At 44.4% G+C, this 25587-nt stretch overlaps 2 protein-coding genes across 2 annotated transcripts in view; both read left to right on the top strand.

Annotated features, from left to right (window-relative positions):
* Positions 1-2489, top strand: part of LOC126108888 (TD and POZ domain-containing protein 1-like) — a 33216-nt gene extending 30727 nt beyond the window's left edge. The window contains exon 4 of the mRNA XM_049914250.1: positions 2100-2489. Coding sequence (XP_049770207.1) covers positions 2100-2487 — 388 coding nt within the window. The 3' untranslated portion in view covers positions 2488-2489. The remainder of the gene's footprint in view (positions 1-2099) is intronic.
* The window catches only part of LOC126108273 (uncharacterized), a 271988-nt gene that overhangs the window by 144395 nt on the left and 102006 nt on the right, over positions 1-25587 (top strand). The window lies entirely within an intron of this gene.

Here is a 25587-nt window from a genome sequence, read left to right as displayed (position 1 = left end):
GCTATTTGCTGACTGTCCCCTAGTGTACAGTAAGATGTCGTCGTTGAGTGAGTGTAGGAGGACACAAGGCGAGTTGGACAAAATTTCTGGTTGGTGTGACGAATGGCAGCCATCTGTAAATGTAGAGAAACGTAAGTTGGTGCAGGTGAGTAGGAAAAACAGACACGTAATGTTGAGGTACAGCAGTAGAGGTGTTCCGCTAGACACAGAGGCGTCGCTTAAATGTCTGAGCGAAAGTTCGCAAAGTGATACGAAATGAAATGGAACAAGCGTGAGAGGACTGTGGTAGGGAAGGCGGGAGGTCGACTTTAGTTTGTTGGGAGAATTTTAGGAAAGTGTGGTTGGCCTGTAGATGAGGCTGCACGTAGGCAGCTGGTGCGACCTATTCTCGAGTACTGCTCGAGTGTTTGGTAATGGCAACAGGTAGAATTAAAGGAAGACAGCTATAGGACTGAGAGCTGGGCTGCTAGATTTGCTACCGGTAGTTTCGAGTGGCGCAGAGGTATTGCGCAGAAGCTTCAGGAACTCGAATCGGAATCACTGGAGGGAAGGCGATATTCTTTTCGAGGAATTATTGAGAAAATTTAGAGAACTGTTTTTTGACGCTGACTGCAGAACAATTCTAGTTCTGTCAATGTACACTTGAGACAATGCGCGTGAAGATAGGGTGAGAGGCACTGTCGCTCGTACAGAGGCACACAGGCAGTCGTTTCTCCCTCGCTGAATTTGCGAGCAGAACGGAAAGAGGAAATGACTGCAGTCGGTTAGGATAACTTTTTATGTGTACCAGTTACTACTTTTGTTTCATATGGTTGCTGCTCCACCTACATTGATTATTTTGTACTAAATGCAGCAGTTTTCTTACCTCTGTAGTTTCTAGTTGGTATTTCACTTGTCTTTGGAGCTTCTTACTGGCTCTCTCGCTTGGGATTAGCCTTTAACTTGCATCAGCTGTGGGGAGAGGTTCCCGCGACACTGGTTAAAGTTCAGCAATGCCAGATCTGTACAAGTATTTTGATATTTGTAAGTGAACATGCGATAATGAATCAACACTGTCTATTTGTTACAGGCACCAGATTTCTTTCTGGAATGATCTAATTTATGCATAGCATTAGATACAGGAAATATAGTACTTTTTTCAGAGTGGTCTAAAGTTACGGTTTAAGTGTTTCTACTACTACTGAAACAGAAATTTTTCTCGAGAGCAACATAGTTCCAAACACCTTTATAACTATAAATGTGAAGCGTTACGCTGCCTGTAGCGATGTGTAACTTATTTTGTGTCCAGAATTTTCAAAAATTGCAAAATGTTGCACAAAGTTAACATGACTGAGTATAGTAGCTGTGCAGGATACCCTCTGCCACACACCATATGGTGGGTTGCAAAGTGTGTAAGCAGATGGAAATGAATGTTCCAGTGGATGTATCTCTTGTTGCATGCATGATTATATGAGCACATGTGACGATTATTATGCAGCGGGTAGTGAGTGAGTGAGTGTGTGTGTGTGTGTGTGTGTGTGTGTGTCAGGGAGAGCCGACCTGGTGCCCCTGTTGTATTTCAAATATGTCGACCGACTTATTGTGTACGAAGCAGTGACTTTTATATTTTTTGTCGGTACGTGAGGAAATTTCCATGTTACTGGTCTGAATCACTTAGCTGTCTGGTGAGGAAATTGTATTTCAGTACTTGCAGATGCGTTTAGTTTCTAGTCTTTTCTTCCTAACTGACTGAAGGGATTGGTACGCAGAGAAGGTAGTTTTGGGGTGTGTTTGAATGTAGATGAAGGATTGGGTAGCAACTGCATGCCGAGGTGAAAGGAGGCGGATCTGTGGAGTGAACTATGAGGAAATGTGCCAAATGAATTTATTAAGAGATGGAGTGCACCTATTTTTAATGGTAGATGGCTGAAGTTTTTGATTATGGGCTAGTGCTGTGGATCTGTCTGTAATACGCTGGTTAAGCAGTATCACAGAAGCGAGATTTCTAGATTTGTGGAAGTGTATTCAGAATTGTTGGCAGTTTTGCGGCCGTGACAGTTTCTTTCATTTGGTGTGTGTGTCTCGATAGTAGAGAGTAAGTGTGTCGATGTTTTGTGCAGGAGCCTTTCTGAGGAGGAGCGAGGCAGGAGGCTGATAGAGGCGGCTAAGGAGGGGGCGGTGGAGGAGGTGCGGCTGTTGCTCGCGGCTGGGGCGGACGTGGGGGCGGGGGGCGGGGTCGGGGAGACCGCCCTGCACTGGGCTGCACTGAGAGGCCACGCGGCTGTGGTGCGGCTGCTGCTCTCTGCGGCGTCCGACCCCAACGCCAGGACTCTGGGGGGGCAGACGCCGCTGCACTGGGCGGCATGCTTTGGCCACGCAGAAGCGGCGGCTGCGTTGCTGCAGGCCGGAGCCGACAGGGGGGTGACGGATGTTTTGGGGAACACCCCCCTGGACTACGCCAGGCGGCACAACCGGCAGCAGCTCGTCGAGATGCTAACAGAGCGTTAATACGCGCCACTAGAGGAAATGACATGCTGTACTTCATTGTACATAATATTAAAATAAAAAATTGAAAAAAAAAATCACTTTCTCTATTCATTTCTACCTTTTGCAGTCCACACAAGTACCCCAGTAACACCACAACTACTGCAACAACAGGAGATATCTGTAAACCAGCGTGACAAACCTTCCTTTTCAGAATTCACTCTGTAAAAAAATTTCACAAGCAATTTCTGCAAAAGCTCAGCAACAATTGCAAAATACTCCATCATTTATAAACTCCACTTCTCTCTCCCTCTCTGTCTTGTGTTTCTCGTCCCATATACAGTATTCAAACAGCTTACAAGAATACAGCCGACGTCTCTCACAACCGCCTGTATTTCGAAACTTAAACACCTAATCTCTTCCAAGACACAAATGCGAGAATACCGGTTGTTGTGTAACATGTCGCCCAACCGCAATAACGTCACTTCTTCCCACCAGTCCGCTACATTACCTAATTACTGCAAACTATTTGCTAGCAGTGTCTATGGTGCTACATTACATCACTGCGAACTGCACCATACTCATATTACTGCCATATAAGCTGTTCAGTTAGAATGTATCTTCGCTTCCGACTTCACGCTGAATTCACTTCTGTGCATGCACCGCACAAGTACTTTTCGTGCTTAACTGCAATGTCACATTGGTAGCAGTGCTCACACCACATCATGCTCACACCATCTGCAGCCTTCTTGCCAGCTCACCTTCAAATAAAGAGAATTGAAGAACCACGTAAAATCATTTCTCTCCCACACACCTCACTTGCTGCTCTTACAGAACAAACTACCATCTCTCAGGGAATTATACTCAATTACGTGAGACATGCAGCCAGTAGTGGAAATATACATCACTTTCAAAAAGTACACTTTTCCGTCTCTGTAGACGTTTTGAAAGCAGACCACATTTGGAACATTCATTCCCCTCTCTGCTGTGATACAATTAGACTTCGCATACCCGTGCGTGCATGTGTGACCAAAGTGGCAGACTGAATTCTGAACAAGAGCCTCTGTGGCCCTCATGTGGCGGCGTTACACACGGAAGATCCTCAACATTCTCTACGAGGAAGCAGCGGCGCCAGAGACAGTATTGACTTGGTGAGTGACCTCCACGGCATTGATGAATACTTCAGGCTCTGCCAGTTGATCCTCAACATAAATAAATGTAATACACTCTGCATACACAGGAAAAGAAATCCACTACTGTACAATTACACTGCTGATCACAAATTGCTGGAAACAGTAAGTTACCTACCGTAAAATATCTAGCAGTAACTATCCAGAGCGACGCTACGTGCAATGACCAAAAATACCAATTGGTAACAAACTGCAGTACATCTTTTCTCAGCGATTCCACAATCACATGTTTTGGGCTCCTAAATCCAAATTTCGTGCTTCCTGCCCTGTAGTATGTCGACTTCACAACGAAAGCCTCAAAATTTTCCCACTTTTCTCCGATTTTCATTTATTTCACAAAGACTACGTGTTTCTCAAAGTTGAAAACCCAACACAAAATTAAATTGGACAAACTCTTCTACAACATGCAGCAATCAGCAGTGATTTTCTGACGGCGAGTGGTGACCGCGCTAGAGCGTCCTAAAGAAACGGTGACTCCCCAAAATTCGGATCGCGCCTAACGCCATTCACCTGTTGCACTCTGCTATTACGGCACTTTGGAACGGTATGGCACGCGTCAGCAGACGGAAAACAGCCCAGAACTCCGTCTGCGTTCTTCACATCGTCAAACACAATAGCACTCACGCCAGACATCCGCTGTCGAAACGGACGTCATATATTTTGAAATGTGTTCGCATTTATTTAAACTAGTGCTTCTACGTGTGTGGTTGGTATCTGAGAAATTGCTAAAATTTATTTTGATATCGAAATACGTAAATCTCAGTCCAGTGCGACAGAACTATTGTAAAAATTAAATTTCGAATGGAAGTATGCGAAGCACATGCTACACGATGCAAAATCCAGGCTAGCCAGTACATCAAACAATTCGCCTGCGAGAGAGGAGGTCGTTTTCAATGTAATTTATACATACCATTTGTCTGGAAAACAGATAACTGAATTTAAAATATTGGTCCTGAATACTGTAAATCTTTATCTTCAGACTTGTAAACAATAACTGCACCAGATCTGCTATCGTATTTGTAGTGCAAACAGAGATAAAATGTAACGCATCCCGCTTTGTGTCAAAACTGCTCCAAGATTCACAAGATAACGCCTTTCTGAAATAATTTAGGGATTTGGAAAGTCTGAAATGATAATTTCACAGATACATTCTGGTGTGTAGCGGAGGACTGTTTGAGTACCACAGCTGTTCCGGCCTTTTCCTGTTGCAGTCGCGATACGAGAAATATCTTTGGACTACTCGTCTATTAAGAGCTCTGAATGGAAAGTAAGAAACTGGAGAACATCTGGCGTGCATTTCCTCGCCATGTTACAGTTTTAGGTGGAACCTTTAACCTGCCACCTCTGCAGTGGGCGACATAGGTGGCTGAGAGCGATGGCAGGGCCAGGGAATCGTGAGAAAGTGATCCAAGTGCTTCACTCAAAAACCACCTCGGGACATTAATCTGAGAAACGAGTCGTGAAGACTGCATCTTAGACTTTCAAGTGACAAATAGACCGGAACTTTTCGAATCTGTTAGGGTAGAACGGGGAATCAGCTATGACAAGAGCGTTACAGTGTCACTGAATACGACCGTAAAGAGAAATAGAAAATAAGTAGGGAATATTATTGTGCTTAGCAAGAGCGACGAGAAACAGGCTTCAGCTTTCCTTTCCTCTGCAGCACCAACAGCGCGGGTATCAGTGGAGGGAGTGGAAGAGCATTGTGAAATACGCTTCAGGCAGGTGTGTACCGACCAAATGCGTTTCAAGCCCGGTTTCACAGAGCGACGAGTTCGTGCCACTTGTTTTAATTTGAGTGCGCGTCTGCGCACTCCAGATCACGAGATAACAAAGGAATTTCCGAGATCCGAATTTCATCGATAAAAATGACGCCAAAGTAACAGTTCGTTCTGGAAAGAGCAACATATCTGTAACATGTTGCATTACGCTCTACGTAACGAAAGCCTGTGTAAACATTCGGTCTTGTCTCTTAGGCAGAAAAGCTGACAGCACTGTTATTCACGTGTAAACAGCAACAGGAGGCGTCAGACTGCCCGCGCAAACGGCCGGCGCAGTCGCCGAGGGGAAAGTCGCAGGTGGGGGCGCGACGTGGAATGCGGGCAGTGAATCCGGCAGAGAGCCGCGCATGCGCAGATGCAGCGGCGGGGCGGGAGCAGGCGGTAGGGGCGTTCCGACCACGGCGGCGGAGAAGAGACCGGCCACACGACAGGGGGGCCGAAACTAAATCGGAACCATCACTTTCCGCATAAAATGTGTAATACTGTTTAGCGATTACTGCTCCATTTTTACTCAACAATTTCAGAGTCGGTGATGATCGCAGACACCGGTGTCCGGCTGCCATTTAATGTCCCAGTATTACAAAGATATTTTCTCTCGCCCTCCCAGCAGTTTCGCAGTGACGTCACAGCACGCTACATCTGTCTAATGGCAGTCCACTATGTACTAACACTAAACATTATTTCGATAACAACCTCTGTTAAAATTAGTGCTCTGGATGATTTAATACATGTAATGTATTATTGTTGCAGCAAGTCTCAATGACAGGTGTAGGAACATCCGCTGACTTTCAAGCTGTCATTACTATCGATCCAGAAATCAACAGGGCAACGGGAGTTCTTTTAAGGGATGGGTTCAAATGGCTCTGAGCACTATGGGACTCAACATCTTAGGTCATAAGTCCCCTAGAACTTAGACCTACTTACACCTAACTAACCTAAGGACATCACACACATCCATCCCGGAGGAAGGATTCGAAGCTGCGACCGTAGCAGTCCCGCGGTTCCGGACTGCAGCGCCAGAACCGCACGGCCACCGCGGCCGGCTTAAGGGATGGGTTTACACCTGAAAATGTCCAACTTTATCCCAGCAGACGTGCAATTGAATGTTCTGTCGCTGAGGCATTCCGCTTAAATATTTACGCGCCGTCCGGGACTGACGTTACACATGCACGATTGGATTATTTTTTTAATCAGGATGTCCCACATCTTTTGGTAAATATGTATATGTGAAGCACACGCCACACTATGCGAATTAGAGGCTAGTCAGTACATCGAACAATTCGCCTGCGAGAGAGCTGGCCGATTTCAATATAATTTGTATATGTCATTAGTCTCCAAAACAAATTACTCTGATTAAAATGTTGGCCCTGAATATTGTTAATATTAGTTATATTGTTTAGACTTCATTTACGTATTTGGAATCTCTGAAATGATATATTTTCACAGATACATTGTGACAGTCACTGTACCTTACAGTGATGGTAATTAAATTTGTTGGCCTAGCTGTGCGAAGGGAAAGCTCCTCTGTTCTGGAACCAGTTACTATTAAGAGAGTGACGGAGCTGTCAAAAACGTGCGGTACAGGTCCAGCGCGACAGCCGTCTGGAGGCAGAAAGGATGCCAGCATCACAGAATCAGCAGAGGGATTCGATACGCCCGCCAAGTGCAGAGTCTCGTAATGCAGATTTTGCGCCTTTTGCGGTGAGTAACTCTTCACGAGCACAGTACCTAAAGGATGTAGAAAAAGAGCCGGGAGGACGCATTGTGACAGGCGTTGTGATTGTGGTCACCTCTCTGAACCTCTGCACTCCTTCCGCTTGTAAGAGAGCTGCTAGGGAAACTTGTAAGAATAATTAGTAATTGCCACTACATCACTCAAAAAAATAATTCGTTGACGTGACATATCAGACTGTAAATAATACAAAACATGTTGGTAAGTCCTAGATATGACTTATCTACAGAATTTTCATTTGGGGAATAGTAAACAGTTACATATAAAATGCTACACAGGCAACCATGTCCTCCAGATAAACTCATGTGTGTTAACTGGAGAAACACTGGCCAAGGTGGCTGGAAAGGAACAAGTAGGGGCGGACCCTTCGACTGCAGGCGACAGACTAACTGGGCGACATTTTGGAAGAAAATTTCCTCCAACTGAGAGCAAAGCGAGGCCGTGAAGATGGTGTAAAGCGTGTGGTGACAAAGTTAAAAAAGAAACTGGAGTGTGGGAAAGGGAAGAAACAACATACTGTTGTCCAGTGTGTGATGTTGCGCTCTGCATGCCAGAATGCTTTGAACCATTTCACACGAAAGCCAATTACGTATACAAATTATTTATAAAAAATTGTAATTTAATTTAGTTGTGTATTAAGATATTTTTTAGTAAATGTCTTTCAGTTTGTTTGTTCCCAGACTTCAAAGTGTTGACTTGTTGTTCCGGTGAGAGGCAACGGGGCCAGCGTGTGTGGCGGTGGTGTTATGACGTCACCACAGTGTGTCAGCAAGAGGCGGATGCCGTGGTCTTCAGTTAACGATAGACTATCGCAAAGAAACAGCAGAGACACTCACCAAGGTCTCGGTAATACGACATTAGATAACAACCTTTTTCTCTTCCGTTATTATCACGAAATTTTAACACTGTTAATGTAGTAAAAATTGTGGTATCGACAGCTACGCTGCCACGGCGTAGGCGCAAGTCCCCAAGGTGGCGGCACGCCGGGCAGCGGCCTCTAGCCGGCCGGCGCTGCTCTGCTCTGCGAGCTCCGTTTGATCGAGGGCAGGCGGCCGACAGTGCAGATGAGTAATCAAAGACAAGGTTGGCAGCTTTTAAGCACCAACAGACGGTCCAAACAACACACTGAATGGGACAGATTTTTCAGCACACCGTTAATACACTTCCTACTGATTCAACTTTGCTCTCGCTACATTTAGTTTTGAAGAATAAAAATCTGCCGGTCAAAATAAAAGAACTTGTTTCTTGCCCCAAGTCACAGCGTCTACGTCATCGTGAACTCATTGACATTGCAATGGCTAATTCAAAAGACGCAGCTGAGAAGAGGAAATGCTACAAAAGAAGGTAAATCACACTGGAATATCCCAAGTTCGACAAACAGTTTTAGTTCGGGCACATCCATTATCTGGTAAAGCAAAGAACAGGTGTCAGAAATTTGTATTACTTTATAACGGACAATTTCGGACTCGACGAATCCCACTTCCGAACGCAGGACATCTTGAAACACTCACAACGAAAGCTTCGAGAGGTCTTCATCACATCACCAATATAAAACCGTTCACTAAATAATTGGTTGACTTCCTACTCCTTAATGATGACAGCACCACACCGACATATAACAATTACGTTCTGACAACATGTATTTCATTTTCTTATGACGTCAACCGTTTGTACACAGTAGTGAAGTTGTTTCTATGGGTTTTCTTTCATTCGCACGTAAATGACAAAAATAATATTTTTCCTGATACAGTACTATAAGTACAAGCCATTTCGTACGTCTATTTTCACTGCCTTACGACTTTTATGTAACCGATACAATGATTGTTACAGAGCATATACCACGTCATGTTCTAACATAACTGACCCCGATCTTTAGAATACATCAAATTACAAGCAAAGGTTACGTAAAAGAAGACAGCAATGAGTTTTTCGAGGAAGAAAAGGCATCACAGAAGATAAAAGCAACATGAGAGACAATAACATCGAATTTTGCTCGTCGTAATGCATTTTCTCTTACAGGATAACGTACAGAAGTATGCAGTAACGGATTCCAGATAGTACTGAGAAAACAGGTAGAGTACATTTATTTGCACAGGTACGACACGTATTGTCAACTATCGGAGAAGATATTTAATTTCAGCGTCTTCCAATGAGATACTCTAACACGGAGGTACAATCAGGGTTTCTTCACTGACTGTAAGAGATTTACTATAGATGTCGTATGTGAAGTGAAGACAAGGATTAATTATAGATGAAGTATGTGTAGCAATGAATTATGGAATTTTATATTGAAGATGTGATGAAATAGTAGGAAGTGAGGATAGCGAACTTTTTATGACTATTATGCAGGCGTTTATGATTTATATGAAGTGTGGCATATTGATGCTAGAAGTTGTTAGGGACTACATGATGTTTTTAGCCTTGGTGCGTGATTTGTTGATTGTGTTTTGCTGCGTATCTCTGACGACTGCTATTTCTAACGGCCTGTGACAAGGTGTTGCAAAAGGCTATGAAGTTACGGAAAGATAAACGCTTTCATTCAGCAGAATGCATCTTTTTGTGAACGGCAACGTGAAGGATTGAAGACCCTTATTGCCATGCCATGTACTTGCTTTGATCGATTTGTGACTTTGCTTGAGCTAATCGGTTTTCTTCTCATTCACAGGATAATATCATTTCCCATTGTTTTTCGCCTATAGTTAATGGACTTCATCGGTTTTCGCCTATAGTTAATCGACTTCATCGGAAAGAGAGAATTTCCTATTTATTTTCATTCTGCACGTTGACTTTACTTGTTCACAGACATTAAGTACTCGTCTTGACACTACTTAAATTTTGCATTTGGGGTAATTATAAGTAATTGGCGTGTGCATAAGTTAAAGTTTTCGGAATACATTTTCATTTGCTTTATGTTTTATGACTGACAGATGACAGACAAATGTGATAATTTCTTTTTTTCCTCTACAGCAGTAAAATATTGTTCACATTTCTCTCCTGTCCTTCCCCTTAGGCTGTATCCTTCCACGAGTGTACTCAAGTATGTAAAAACATACACTGTGCAGAAATCACTATTGTACTCTTGCATAACGACACGAGTGGTCGACTCATGCACGTGTAAAATGTAAGAAGACTGATAACAATGTTTGCCTATCGATATTTTCACAATGCATTGTACATGTAATGATAACTAAATTTTAATGTTCCTTTTCTCTCGCACAGTATAAAGGTCTTAGCTTTATTTTGTTTCACTGTATCGTAACAGAATATACGTACTTTGTGAAAGCGGCACATTCGTGGACTCGAGTATAGTTATTCTCTGGACTGTGAGAAAGTTGGAGGTATTATTAACGTTTCCTTTACCACGACATGCCGCATCGATTATCGTGATTTTTGGTGACTTGACAGACATTTTGTTAAAAGTGACACGGAGGTACCTTTTGTGAGCGGTCTGGCTCTGAGTTGTCACTGGGTTTGTCACTGACACGTACGGAGTGCACCAAGTCTGCCCTCAGCCGCCCCCCACACAGTCACGATACGACGCTCTCACCTGGTGAGGCGTTACAACGTCACTAGTGCTGGAAGACACTCCAACATGTGCCGCATAGCGTGCTGTGTACTCTCAGGCCAACAGCTGCGTGTGTGAAAACCACGAAAAGACATTGCTTCGATACATACTTGCTGCGACTAAAAGACAATATAATCACAACAAGTCTCACGAGATTTTGTGCAGCATAACGACAAAAAATAATGCCATCAATGTAACCATTTTCTTCATTTGTGCACACTTCTTTCAAACGAAATGTAACGTATTCTGAGTACACCTGAGCACATTTGTAAACAACATTTGTAACTTTACTTGGCGTTCACCTGAGCACGAAATGGACGAAGCGTTCTGCACAATAATTTATGAGCGAGTAGGCGACACTACTTGCAAAACAATTACATTACGAGGTGAGATATTTTCATTCCAGGATCTGTTTGCTACGAAAATCGTCAACGGACAGGGATCATTTCACCAACAGGAGCATTAACACACGAGGACCACTTTCTTTTTATTTAGTAAATCAATAGTTAGGTTGAGGATTTAATCAGTTTGCACATTTTTACAATATGAACACAGTAACAGAACGTTTATCACGTTGGAAGATATAATAGACACGTTATTGCAGGGAAAAGAACAGCCACAAAAGAACGTGTATCGTGCGATTATCAACATACCAATTGACTCACGTAATTCCACCGCGGTAACTGACTATGGATCTCCAGTTACATTGATTAGTGACGCAGCATGTAATAAACGCAATCCGAATAACTCTTGCCCTACAGTCGTATTAGATAAGTCTAAAGCTAGAGGAACAGTTTCAGGAAAAGGAGTAGATGTAAACCTACAGACACACACGTATAATCTGCTGTTCAAGTCGACATATTTTATGCAGAAGTGCCGCAACACGGCGTGGTATGGACTCGCCTAATATCTGAAGTAGTGCTGGAGGGAACTGACACCATGAATCCTGCAGGGCTGTCCGTAAATCCGTAAGAGAACGAGGGGGTGGAGATCTCCTCTGAACAGTAAGCTGCAAGTTTGACAGCCGGCGGAAGTGTTTAAAATCAGAAGAGTGTTCCTGGAGCCACTCTGTAGCATATCTGGACGTGCGGAATGTCGCATTGTCCTGCTGGAATTGCCCAAGTCCGTCGTTGTGCACAACGGACGTGAATGGACGCAGGTGACCAGACAGGATGGTTACGTACTTGTCACCTGTCAGGGTCGTATCTAGACGTGTCACGGGTCCCGTATCACTCCAGCTACACCATTACAGCGCCTCCACCAGCTTGAACAGTCCCCTGCTGAAATTCAGGGTCCTTAGATTCATGTGGTTGTATCCACACCCGTACACTTCCATCCACTCGATACAATGTGGAAGGAGATTCGTCCGACCAGGCAACGTGTTTCCAATCATCAACAGTCCAGTGATGGTGTTGACGGGCGTAAAGCTTTGTGTCGTGCAGTCATCCAGGGTACACGAGTGGGGCTTCGCATCCGAAACCCCTTTTCGATGATTTTTCGTTGAGTGGTTGGCACGCCGACACCTGCTGATGGCCCAGCACTGCAATCTGCAGAAATTTGCGGAAGGATTGCACTTCTGTCACGTTGAACGATTGTCCTCAGTCGTTGATGTTACTGTTCTTACAGGATGTTTTTTAGGCCGCAGCGATGTCGGAGATTTGATGTTTTCCTGTATCCTGATATCGTAGGTACACCACTGAAATGGTCGTCCCGGAAAATCCCCACTTCATCGCTACCTCGGAGTTGCTGTGTCCCATCGCTGGTGCGCCGACTATAACACCGCGTTAAGACTCACTTAAATCTTGATAAGCTGCCATCGTAGCAGCAGTAACCCATCTGTGTAGATGAACTACATGCCGTACAGGAATTTGTAGATATCATTTTTATCAAATTAAAGAAAGAATGACACATCCCTACATCTCAAAGGCAGCTCTCGAGCAGGGGATGTTCTGTTTGCAGATGAAAGGCAGTCGACTGCAGAGTTAATGGTGGCAGGCAGGCGGTACTTGTCATGCTGCTGATGAACAACAGGAGAATAAGCGTATTACTACATGACGTGTATGAATCTGTAATGAGTGTGTGAGATAATGGCATTTAATTTCTAAAAAATTAGCCAGATGTAATTACTTACCAAGTAACAGAAAGTGGTTTTCAGTTATCCACATGTTAAAGGCAACGTTGGTGTGGTTTATCTTCTCTTCGCAGAATAGTAGTAGCGAGGTCTCTAGAGTTGTGGTACCCGCTGTGGATGTCCTGCAGTGTAAGCCGGTGGGTGAACACACGGTATGGGTTCTCGACCATCTGAGTGCAGACCTAAGTGAACGAGACACGATGAGTGTGGAATTACATGTAGAAGCACAGGCTGCTCCTGTAGGGGGACCAGAGGTGGAAATTAAATTTTGACCTTTCGCTTGTAAGGAAAAATTCGAAAGAAAATATTTGACGGAAAATGAGAGGAAGTGCTCATGACGTTCGGTGTGGCCGTGCGGTTCGAGGCGCTTCAGTTTGGAACCGCGTGACCGCTACGGTCGCAGGTTCCAATCCTGCCTCGAGCATGGATGTGTATGATGTCCTTAGGTTAGTTAGGTTTAAGTAGTTCTAAGTTCTAGGGGACTGATGACCACATATGTTAAGTCCCATAGTGCTCAGAGCCATTTGAACCATTTGTGATGTACACGTTTTAGTAAGACAATACGCAAAACTCAAAAAGTTTGCAACGAAAATTAGGGGTCGCAGTGATTTTGCATTTGGTACGTATTACACCATATGTTGCTGCGTATGAATTTTAGCTAACATGTTGAATTTTTGTTTAGACTTGGGAGGAGGTCTCTATCTGCCTCCGATCTCGAGAAAATGGATCCCATGTAGCGCGCTCACTTCCGATCTCACGCCCGCGAGAATGAAATACTCGCAACATCTCTCGTATGATAGCACACAAGGAGGAGAGTGTTTTGCCAACTCTTAAGCACACAGAACTTTCTTATCTATGGCGATATATCAGTACTTATACTTCCCTTTCTATTTATTTCACTCCAGTGATTGTAATTTTTTAAGAGTTATTGACAGCTAGCGAAACAAGAGCTTCCTAGTATGAAAATAAACATGAAATTTCTTCTTGTATGTTACTGCAAACCGACAATATGAGGTTTTTCGTAAGCTATTGTTGCTCTGTGATTGCCAATTACTTGTTTAATGAGGCACTCCGTTTCGGAATTCTGTCTCAATAGCTGATGTGAGATGAGTTTGGCAAATTACACTGTGACAAAGGACGTACAATTAAACCAGTCACCAAGAGAAATGTGGCCGTTACTCACAAACGGTAATGCTTCTTCGAATGAGAAAAGGTTAACAATTAACACAAAAATAGATTGCCAATTCTTTTGGAATTTTGGTGGAATTCCAGGAACCCATCGTATTTTTAACACTGAGCCACTGGAATGGAAACTTACCAAAGGATTTTATTCCTTCTCTTCATCGGAGTAGTATTAAGATAATGACGAGCGTTCCTTCAGGCGGAATGATAGGCACATGCCACATACTGGTTACTTACGTACGGCTTACCAAACTGAACTTGAAACACCCACAGAGAATAAGAACAAACAATGGAGATGAAAAGAGACGACACAGGACAAGAAAGACACAGACAGAGACCAGAAAAAAGGAATTACACTACTGGCCATTAAAATTGCTACACCACGAAGATGACGTGCTACAGACGCGAAATTTAACCGACAGGAAGAAGATGCTGTGATATGCAGATGATTAGCTTTTCAGAGCATTCACACAAGGTTGGCGCCGGTGGCGACACCTACAACGTGCTGACATCAGAAAAGTTTCCAACCGATTTCTCATACACAAACAGCAGTTGACCGCCGTTGCCTCGTGAAACGTTGTTGTGCCTCATGTAAGGAGGACATTGATAAAGGTCGGATTGTAGCCTATCGAGATGGCACTTTATCGTATCGCGACATTGCTGCTCGCGTTGGTAGAGATCCAATGACTGTTGGCACAATATGGAATCTGTGGGTTCAGGAGGGTAATACGGAACGCCGTGCAGGATCCCAACGGCCTCGTATCACTAGCAGTCGAGATGACAGGCATCTTATCCGCACGGCTGTAACGGGGCGTGCAGCCACGTCTCGATCCCTCAGTCAACAGATGGGGACGTTTGCAAGACAACGACCATCTGCACGAACAGTTCGACGTTTGCAGCAGCACGGATTATCAGCTCGGAGACCGTGGCTGCGGTTACCCTTGACGCTGCATCACAGTGCTGGTGTTCTCGACGACGAACTTAGGTCCACGAATGGCAAAACGTCATTTTTTCGGATGAATCCAGGTTCTGTTTACAGCATGGTCACATCGTGTTTGGCGACATCGCGGTGAACGCACATTGGAAGCATGTATTCGTCATCGCCATACTGGCGTATCACCTGGCGTAATGGTATGGGGTGCCATTGGTTACACGTCTCGGTCACCTCTTGTTCGCATTGACGGCACTTTGAACAGTAGACTTTACATTTCAGACGCGTTACGAGCCGTGGCTCTACCCTTCATTCGATCCCTGCGAAACCCTACTTTTCAGCAGGATAATGCACGACCGCATGTTGCAGGTCCTGTACAGGCCTTTCTGGATACAGAAAATGTTCGACTGCTGCCCTGGCCAGCACATTCTCCAGATCTCTCACCAATTGAAAACATCTGGTCAATGGTGGCCGAGCAACTGGCTCGTCACAATATTCCAGTAACTACTCTCGATAAACTGTGGTATCGTGTTGAAGCTGCATGGGCAGCTGTACCTGTACACGCCATCCAAACACTGTTTGACTCAATGCCCAGGCATACCAGGGCCGCTTATTACGGCCAGAGGTGGTTGTTCTGGGTACTGGTTTCACAGGATCTATGCAACCAAATTGCGTGAAAATGTAATCACATGTCAGTTGTACTATAATATATTTGTCCAATGAATAGCCGTTTATCATCTGCATTTCTTCTTGGTGTAGCAATTCTAATAGCCAGTAGTGTAAAATCACACCGAGTGTAACACTGGACGGAAAGAAAAAGCCAACCACCAAGTAACGCACTAAAAAACCCAGTCTAAAACCGTAGGCCAAAGGCCAGACTCCAGACAAAAAAAGGGGCAAATGCTTAGATCGAGCGATAAAAAAACCCTGCACGAATAAAACTCGGAACTAAATCTGCCGTTGCAACATCGTCCGATAAAAGTGCAGGAAGCGCACCCGGCAGCGCAAACGTCAGCCCGAGCGGAGTTAAAAGCGGGCAGTCCGACAAGATGTCGACCACCGCCGAAGCTGACCCGCAGGGACATAAAGGCGGATCCTCGCGGTTCAATAAATAGCTGTGTGTCATCCTGGTGTGGCCCATGCACAGCCGGCAGACGACAACAGAGTCCTGGCGGGTCTCTCGCCACGCACCGGTAGCCTCCTAGGTGGCCGGAAGTTTGTCGGGTGAAGGAAGGGTGCGCCATTATTCAACCCAGGTGTGAAGTACCTTCTGCCGCAAAACTGACCCGAGGTCACTCTCCGAAAGGCCGACCTCCGAGGCCGGTGCACCGACAGCCCGTTTGTCCAGCCCGTCGACACGCCCGTTTCCCGGGATGCCGACAGGACCCGGGGTCCACACAGAGACCACACAGTGGCAGCAATGGACAAGAGAATGGAGGGTCTCCTGGATAGCCGTCACCAGTTGATGATGGCGTCGTTCTCGCCATAAAGGCACTCTCGACTAACATCAACTAGTCACGTCCAGTCTCAAAGGTAACCAACGCTCACGACCGTTACAGCGCGTATTTAGAGCAAACCCGATTTGCTGTCTCGTAGTGGCGCAACTATCACCACTCCTATGCGACTGGCAAGAAATTGGAACATACATCATTTTCCAGTTGTATGAGACATGCGAAATACCCTCAGCCTTCAAGAAGAATATAATAATTCCAGTCCCAAAGAAAGCAGGTGCAGACAGATGTGAAAATTGCCCAACTATCAGTTTAATAAGCCACGGCTGCAAAATACTAAGACGAATTCTTTACAGACGAATGGAAAAGCTGGAAGAAGCCGACCTCGGAGAAGATCAGTTTGGAATCCGTAGAAATGTTGGAACACGTGAGGCAATACTGACCCTACGACTTATCTTAGAAGAAAGATTAAGGAAAGGCAAAAATTACGTTTCTAGCATTTGTAGACTGAGAGAAAGCTTTTGACAATGTCGACTGGATACTCTCTTTCATATTCTGAAGGTGGCAGGGGTAAAATATAGGGAGCGAAAGGCTATTTACAATTTGTACAGAAACCAGATGGCAGGTATAAGAGTCAAGGGACATGAAAGGGAAGCAGTGGTTGGGAAGGGAGTGAGACAGGGTTGAAGCCTGTCCCCAATGTTATTTAATCTGTATATTGAGCAAGCAGTAAAGGAAACAAAAGAAAAATTTGGAGTAGGAATTAAAATCCACGGACAAGAAATAAAAACTCTGAGGTTCGCCAATGACATTGTAATTCTGTCAGAGACAGCAAAGGACCTGGAAGAGCAGTTGAACAGAATGGACAGTGTATTGAAAAGAGGATATAAGATGAACATCAACAAAAGCAAAACGAGAATAATGCAATGTAGTAGAAGTAAATCGGGGGATGCTTTGGATATTAGGCTCGGAAATGAGACGCTTAAAGAAGTAAAGGAGTTTTGGTATTTGAGGATTGTCGAAGTAGAGAGGAAATAAAATGTTGACTGGCAATGGCAAGAAAAGCGTTTCTGAAGAAGAGAAATTTGTTAACATCGAGTATAGATTTAAGTGTCAGGAAGTCGTTTCTGAAAGTATTTGTATGGAGTGTAGCCAGGTATGGAAGTGAGACGTGGACGATAAATAGTTTAGAAAAGAAGAGAATGGAAGCTTTCGAGATGTGGTGGTACAGAAGAATGCTGAAGATTAGGTGGGACATCACATAACTAATGACGGGGTATTGAATAGAATTGGGGAGAAGAGGAGTTTGTGGCACAACTTGACTAGAAGAAGGGATCAGTTGGTAGGACATATTCTGAGGCATCAAGGGATCACCAATTTAGTATTGGAGGGCAGCGTGGAGAGTAAAAATCGTAGAGGGAGACCAAGAGATGAATACACTAAACAGATTCAGAAGGATGTAGGTTGCAGTAGGTACTGGGAGATGAAAAGCTTGCACAGGATAGGGTAGCATGGAGAGCTGCATCGAACTAGTCTCAGGACTGAAGACCACAACAACAACAACCTTTTTTCAGATGTAGTGCGATTTTTTTCCGTCAGTGTATTTAGCGAGTTGAAGTTTTTGATATCGTAACTCTGTAATTTCGATCACGTATTCATTGATTACGCAGATATTAATTAAAGCGCAGTTGCTGCACAGAAAAGAAAAAGATGGTCTATGACCTTATTTGATGTAGGTGTGATCAACACAGATACTCTGTTGCAATATTATTACTGAATAATATTAGTGGATTAAATTGATAAATACGTCTCACTTTCGTCTGAAATGCTGTCGTTTAAGGTTAATTAGTCCCAGTCACAAATTTTCCCTTTCTCAGTAGAACGATGATCATAGTTAGTGATGCTGACGTTACTCGTATTAAATGATCCTGACAGACTGCCCAAAATCTGCGTGAATTCTGGCACTCAGACTTCTGGGTTGTCTTAGTCGAGGACAAAACAAGTATATGATGTTTGTGCACGAATTCAGCAATTTTGAGACTTGGAATGCACGCACATACGCTATGTCATCAAAAATATACGGACATACCCAAAACATACGTTTTTCATATTAGGTGCATTGTACTGCCACCTACTTCCAGCTACTCCATGTCAGCGACCTCAGTAGAGAGACCAGAAAGGGGTGCTCCGTGGAACCCACTAACTTCGAACATGGTCAGGTGATTGGGTGTCATTTGTGTCCTAAGTCTGTACGCGAGATCACCACACTCCTAAACATCCCTAGGTCCACTCTTTCCGATGTGATAGTGAAGTGGAAATGCGATGGGACACGTACAGCACAAAAGCGTACAGGCCGACCTCGTCTGTTGACTGACAAGACACTGCCGACAGTCGAACAGTGCCGTAATGTGTAATAGGCAGACATCTATTCAGACCATCACACACGAATTCCAAACTCCATCAGGATCCACTGCAAGCGCTATGGCAGTTAGGCGGGAGGTGAGAAAACTTGGATTTCATGGTCGACCAGCTGCTTGTAAGCCACACATCATGCCGGTAAATACTAAATAAAGCCTCGCTTGGTGTAAGGAGTGTAAACAGTGATGGATCAAACAGTGGAAAAACTTTGTGTGGAGTGACGAATCACGGTACACAATGTGGCGATCTGAATGACAGGGTGTGGGTATGGAGAATGCCCGGTGAATGACATCTGCAAGCGTGTTTAGTGCCAACAGTAAAATTCGGAGGCAGTGGTGTTGTGGTGTGTCGTGTCTTTCACGGAGGGGGTTTGCACCGTTTGTGGTTACGCGTGGCACTATCACAGCACAGGCCTACATTGATGTTTTAAGCACCTTCTTGCTTCCCACTGTTGAAGAGAAATTTGGGGATGGTGACTGTATGTTTCAACAGGATCGAACATCTGTTCATAATGCACGCCATGTGGCGGAGTGGTTACACGACAATAACATCCCTGTAATGGACTGGCCTGCATAGAGTCCTGACCTGAATCGTACAGAACACCTTTGGGATGTTTTGGAACGCCGACTTCGTGTCAGGTCTTTCCAAATGACATCGATACCTCTCCTCAGTACAGCACTCCGTGAAGAATGGGCTGCCATTCCCCAAGAAACCTTCCAGCACCTGATTGAACGTGTGCCTGCGACAGTGGAAGCTGTCATCAGGGCTAAGGGTGGGCCAACACCATACTGAATTCCAGCATTACTGATGGAGGGTGCCACGTACTTGTAAGTCATTTTCAGCCACGTGCCCGGATACTTTTGATCACATAGTGTACATGGTGTAGAGACGTTTCGCCCCATGGGTACTTGTAGCACAAAGACGAAATAGGGCGGGTATTCCGTGATGACCTACAAGAGACAGACGTTAGATTATCAAACGAAGTTCACTCACCGAATGCGTCGCACACCCGCCTCCTCAAAAGTGGTTGGAGGCCATCGAGCATCGGGTCCTCACTCTCTGGAACAGCTGCCACAACCCTGTTTCAAACAATTATCCCTCGCACAGTGAACTAGATTTACAGTTGTAGATGTTTACACAATGGTGTAAGTTCTGTGACTGTACTTCCAAGATGACGTCGTATTCCTACGTGAAAGATCGCTGCTTCTTTCGCGCCTGGTTTCCATACGCCCCTGCTGCGTTTGCTGTAAATACGGGAGCTCCTAAGGTTTCTGGTAACCTGTAGTTTAGAATTATCAAGAAGAAACCCTTCTACGTTCATCAGGTCACGTAAAGAAGATTTCGCTGCGACTGTGATCAGCAATTACTGCAGAGGGACGCTTTGCGTTGTGCAGTTAACAATGAGCGTATAGGCGCGCTCTGCACTTCTTGCCGAGATACGAACTCTGCTGTATCTGTATTGAAAGATTCCATCTGACCAACACAGATCGGGTGTATTTGAATATCCGTTCAGAATGGTTATACGCTTCAGCGGACAACTGCTGAGAAAAAACGGTCACTAAATCAGGATGATTAGAGTAGACAGTCTGGATGGAGATAAAGCAGAATTTTTGTCCCAATAGTTCTCATGATGTAATTTACAACCCGACAGATAAACCTCAATTGCAGCCACACATTAACAAATAGCTTGTCAGAAATGATCACGAAACGTAAGACATCTACCATTTATTATATTATGACAAGAGACTACTTAACTGATAGAAACCCGCGTTATATTTGTGACCTGAAACTTGTAACAGAGGAATACGAATTTTTCATTTAAATGCCGTTGAAGTTCCATCTAATGTTACTTCGTGAAGAGCGGGCTGTGACTGTTTGTGTGGTGGGGAGGGTGGATTTGGGGGGGAGGGGGTGCGCAATATTCCATCTTGAGAGACACACACACACGTCCGTGCCCGCACATGAGAGCGTGTACGTGTGCGCATGCGCGAGTTTGCGCGCTCAAATACACTGTCAAAAATGAACTCATGAAACTTTTACGCAACCTGCTAACAAAAAATTTACATTATTGCACATAGTGCCAAGACTGACTAAACGCATTCTGGAGAAAACGCTTCACGGAACTATAGCACCAGCTGAGTGGTACTAAACGTACAAGGCAGTCATTGCCATCAACAGAATGTTTGTAAGATTTGAAAAAAAAGTGGTTCAAATGGCTCTGAGCACTTTGCGACTTAAATTGTGAGGTCATCAGTCGCCTTTAACTTAGAACTAATTAAACCCAACTAACCTAAGGACATCACACGCATCCATGCCCGAGGCAGCATTCGAACCTGCGACAGTAGTGGTCGCTCGGCTCCAGACTGTAGCGCCTAGAACCGCACGGCCACTCCGGCCGGCTGTAAGTTTTGAACATTAACTCGACAGGCAGTAGATCATGAACGTAAAACTGACCAGGAACTTACTACGGAGCAGAGACACTAAAGACACACGCAGCTAGTTTTTTACTATTCCAAGCCACTGACAACCAAAAGAAACACCATTTCAGTTATCGTAGCGATTTTTCTTATGGGTGATCACGAAGGAAATGACTGTCCCAGAAGCTGCAGAACACGAGAAACTGCTTGCAGTTAGACCATGTATGTTTTCCATATGTGTTGACATGTCTAATAAAGACGCAAAAACCTTAACATCCTAGAAGAACACCAACATCACACATTTTCGCAACTACCTATGAGCACGATCGCTATTGATTACGCGTCAGCCACATCTTGTGCTACAAAAGTTGAGTATCTCTTACCTTTTCGCCGAGAGAATTTTCTGATGGACGCTGGAAACCGAAAATAAAAGCTTCTGTTACAGAAGTCTTTTATAGAATTCTGCAAGCTTCGAATTCGCGTCGTATGTAAGTCTCGAGGGCAGCGCAACAAGACAAGCGTCGCAAACCGACAGCTGCTCGTATAAATACGCCATTCAGAGAGCAATTATTCGTCGCGGGAAAACGCTCAGAGAGTAAATAATACGTGGCGTGAAAAACAATCTCGCAGCGAATATGACTGAAAGATGCGCATCAGTCGTACAGAATTTTGACATGAGCTAAAAATAAAATGTATTAACTGAAGTAATGTATAGTTTTGTAAATAGCACCGCCGATTCCACTACCCCTCTGTCAACCTGTATGTTTACAGAAATAATCCTCCAAATTTTTCCAGCCATTGATATGACGCAATTTATACACACCAAAAAAAGTTTTGCATCACCTCGGTTCCGAGAGATCCGGAACCTGTACAGAAATCTGGAATAGAGATCAACATAAACACCATTTCCGCCCTTTTTATTGCTCATGAAAACCACACATTGCATGTTGTACCACCGTACAGCGAGACCTTCAGAGGTGGTGGTCCAGATTGCTGTACACACCGGTACCCAGTACCACGTGCTCTTGCATTGATGCATGCCTGTATTCGTTGTGGCAAACTATCCACATGTTCATCAAGCCACTGCCGGTCCAGACTGTCCCACTCCTCAACGGTGATTCGGCGTAGGTGCCTCTGAGTGGATCACGTCGTCCACAGACAGCCCTTTTCAATGTACCCCAGGCATGTTCGATAGAGTTCATATGTGGAGAACATGCTGGCCACTCTAGCCAAATGATGTAGTTACCCTGAAGGGAGTTATTCACAAGATGTGAACGATGGGGGCGCGAATTGTCGCACGTGAAGACGAATGCCTCGCCAATATACTGCCGATATGGTTCCACTATCGGTCGGAGGATGGCATTCACGTATCGTACAGCCGTTACGGCGCCTTCCGTGACCATATCATGCCACCCCAAAACATCAGGGAACCTCAACCTTGCTGCACTCGCTGAACAGTGTGTCTAATTCTTTCAGCCAGACCGGGTTGCCTCCAAACACGTTTCCGACAATTGTGTCGTTGAAGGCATATGCGACACTCATCAGTGCAGAGAACGTGATACCAAACCTGAGCGGTCCATTCGGCATGTTGTTGGGCCCATCCCTACCGCACTGCACGGTGTCGTGGTTGCAAAGATGGATCTCGCCATGGACATCGCGAGTGAAGTTGCGCATCACGCAGCCTATTGCGCACAGTTTGAGTCGTAACACGACGTCCTGTGACTGCACGAAAAGCATTGTTCAACATGGTGGCGTTGCTGTCAGGGTTCCTCCGAGCCATAATCCGTAGGTAGCGTTCACCCACTGCAGTAGTAGCCCTTGGCCGGCCTGAGCGAGACAAGTCATCGACAGTTCCTGTCTCTCTGTATCTCCTCCATGTCTGAGCAACATCGCTTTGGTTCATTCCGAGAGGCCTGGACACTTCCCTTGTTGGGAGCGCTTCCCGGCACAAAGTAACAATGCGGACGCGATCGAACCGCGGTATTGCGCGTCTAGGCATGGTTGAACTACAGACAACAGGAGCCGTGTACCTCCTTCTTGATGGAATGTCTGGAACTGATCGGCTGTCGGCCCCCCGACGTCTAATAGGCATGGTTGTTTACACCTTTGGGCGGGTTTAGTCAAGAGGACTGTGTCTGTGACACAATATCCACAGTCAGCGTCTATCTTCAGGAGTTCTGGGGATCGGGGCATGAGTTAGCAAAAACACATATTTTGCATGAAGAGGTTTGACTTGTCGTGAGCATTTCGTTCCGGCAGTTTTGAGGAAAATGAACTAATGGCAATCATCGCAGCACAGTATAAAATTTGTTGTACGCCATATAAGTTGACAGAATTAATTAATCCTGCCACCTTATACCACTAACAGATTAAATACTGACCTTGTGAAGATATAGGACACAGGCCAGGAGAAAGAAGAGAAAATAACTTAAATTTGAATACCATCATAGCTGATATGTTACGGTTTCCTACCGGAGACATTCCAAAGTATGTTTAATCGATTTATTTTTCATAATGCGGGGCCACAGTCATAATATATTTCCTTAAAGTCAGTACCGCCATTAGACTGTCGTATATTGGCAAAATGGTATACTCAGTGATGAAACAAAGCAGTAGGCTATACCAGAAATATCGACCCTTAGACAATGTGTCTAATAGTGTATTTTAAATACGAGAGTATGCCATCTTAGGCACTGTATAACACTTACAACACTTTATAATGCCACTTTGAAGCCGAAATTTATCTTGTAAATGTAAATGTAACACCAGATAAAAATGCTTCAAATGGCTCTGAGCACTATGGGACTTAACATCTATGGTCATCACTCCCCTAGAACTTAGAAGCACTTAAACCTAACTAACCCAAGGACATCACACAACACCCAGTCATCACGAGGCACAGAAAATCCCTAACCCCGCCGGGAATCGAACCCGGGGGCCCGGGCGCGGGAAGCGAGAACGCTACCGCACGACCAACACCAGATAAACAACAGCCTAATATCGGTACTGACTTTAAAGAAAGGTTTAACAGATTTCAGCTCCTGTTTTTTTACAAGCAATGACGACTATGACGTTTGGCACATGGCGCACAGTACGACCTGAATGCGAAATGAATCACCTATCAGCAGCTGGAATTTGAGCGAACGCTACCACTTCATTACAAAGGAGACGAGAAGCCAAGGAAATGTGGGAGCACTAAACTATTATTAAGGATGCGAACTGCACTAGCACACAGGCTTAAAGCACCCCCACCTTAGTTAACGACACTTGAAGGGACCATACCGTGGTTCAGGTCGAAAAAAGTCGATTTTCGGTTTTCATCATATTTCGATGGATTTAGGTTTTATTTAAGTAATCTGGAAAGGATTGTGCCGAAAAAAATATTTTTCGAGCATTTTCCTACAACGTGTGTTCATGTGCTACGCCCACTTTTCTGTCACCCACTTTTCTGCATGTATTTTAGATCTTTATATCCCCTACATTGCACGTTAGGTTTTTTTTTTTTTTTTTTTTTTTTTTTTTTTACTTCCGAGTGGTTTGGCTATCCTTGGAATGCAACAGTCGGTGTTCTTTTGTTTCTGCTGTTTGTAAACAACACACTTTCGAAAACGCGGTTAGTTTTGTTCAAGTGTGATTGCGAGTAGTTCTTATAGAAAACTTGCAGATATACTATGGGCAGGCAATTAGGAGAAATAAAGAAAATCTGGAGGCAATGAAGAGAGATGTTTGGGCCATATTCTTCCATAAGTCCTCTACTGATGATAAGCCATGTCATGGATTCTGTCCATTAGGAGAAAATTTGTGGCGCAAATACAGTAGGGCTCAGGCAACTAGAGAATCTTATTCTCACCAGCATTTTCTTCCTGCTGCTGTTATTACAGCAATTAAATCTATTTTCAGAGACTTGGCTCATCCTGACCTTCTAACGAAATGTCTGCAGGGGCAGACACAGAACATAAATGAATGTTTCAACAGCATAACTTGGAACCACCATCCTAAAACTGTATCTGTAGGCATGCATACAACGAAACTAGGAGTTCATGATGCTGTTATTATATTCAGTTGTGGTAATATTGGAAAGTGTTGAGGACTGAAAAAGCTGGGAATTAGTCCTGGTGAAAACATGATCACTGGGCTGCAACATTGCGATAAAATGAGGATACCCGATGCAGACAGGTCTGCATCTAACATGGCCAAGAAAGCTAGACAAGCATCCAGGAAGGTGAAAAAGAAGCTGAAAGACCTGCTAGAAACCAAAGAAGGGCCATCATATGCAGAAGGACAGTTTTAATTAACTGTAAATAACAAATATCAAAAGTTTTTTCT

The sequence above is a fragment of the Schistocerca cancellata genome, chromosome 11 (genome assembly GCF_023864275.1).
Source record: "Schistocerca cancellata isolate TAMUIC-IGC-003103 chromosome 11, iqSchCanc2.1, whole genome shotgun sequence".
Lineage (NCBI taxonomy): Eukaryota > Metazoa > Arthropoda > Insecta > Orthoptera > Acrididae > Schistocerca > Schistocerca cancellata.
This window is presented reverse-complemented; position numbering and strand designations above follow the sequence as displayed.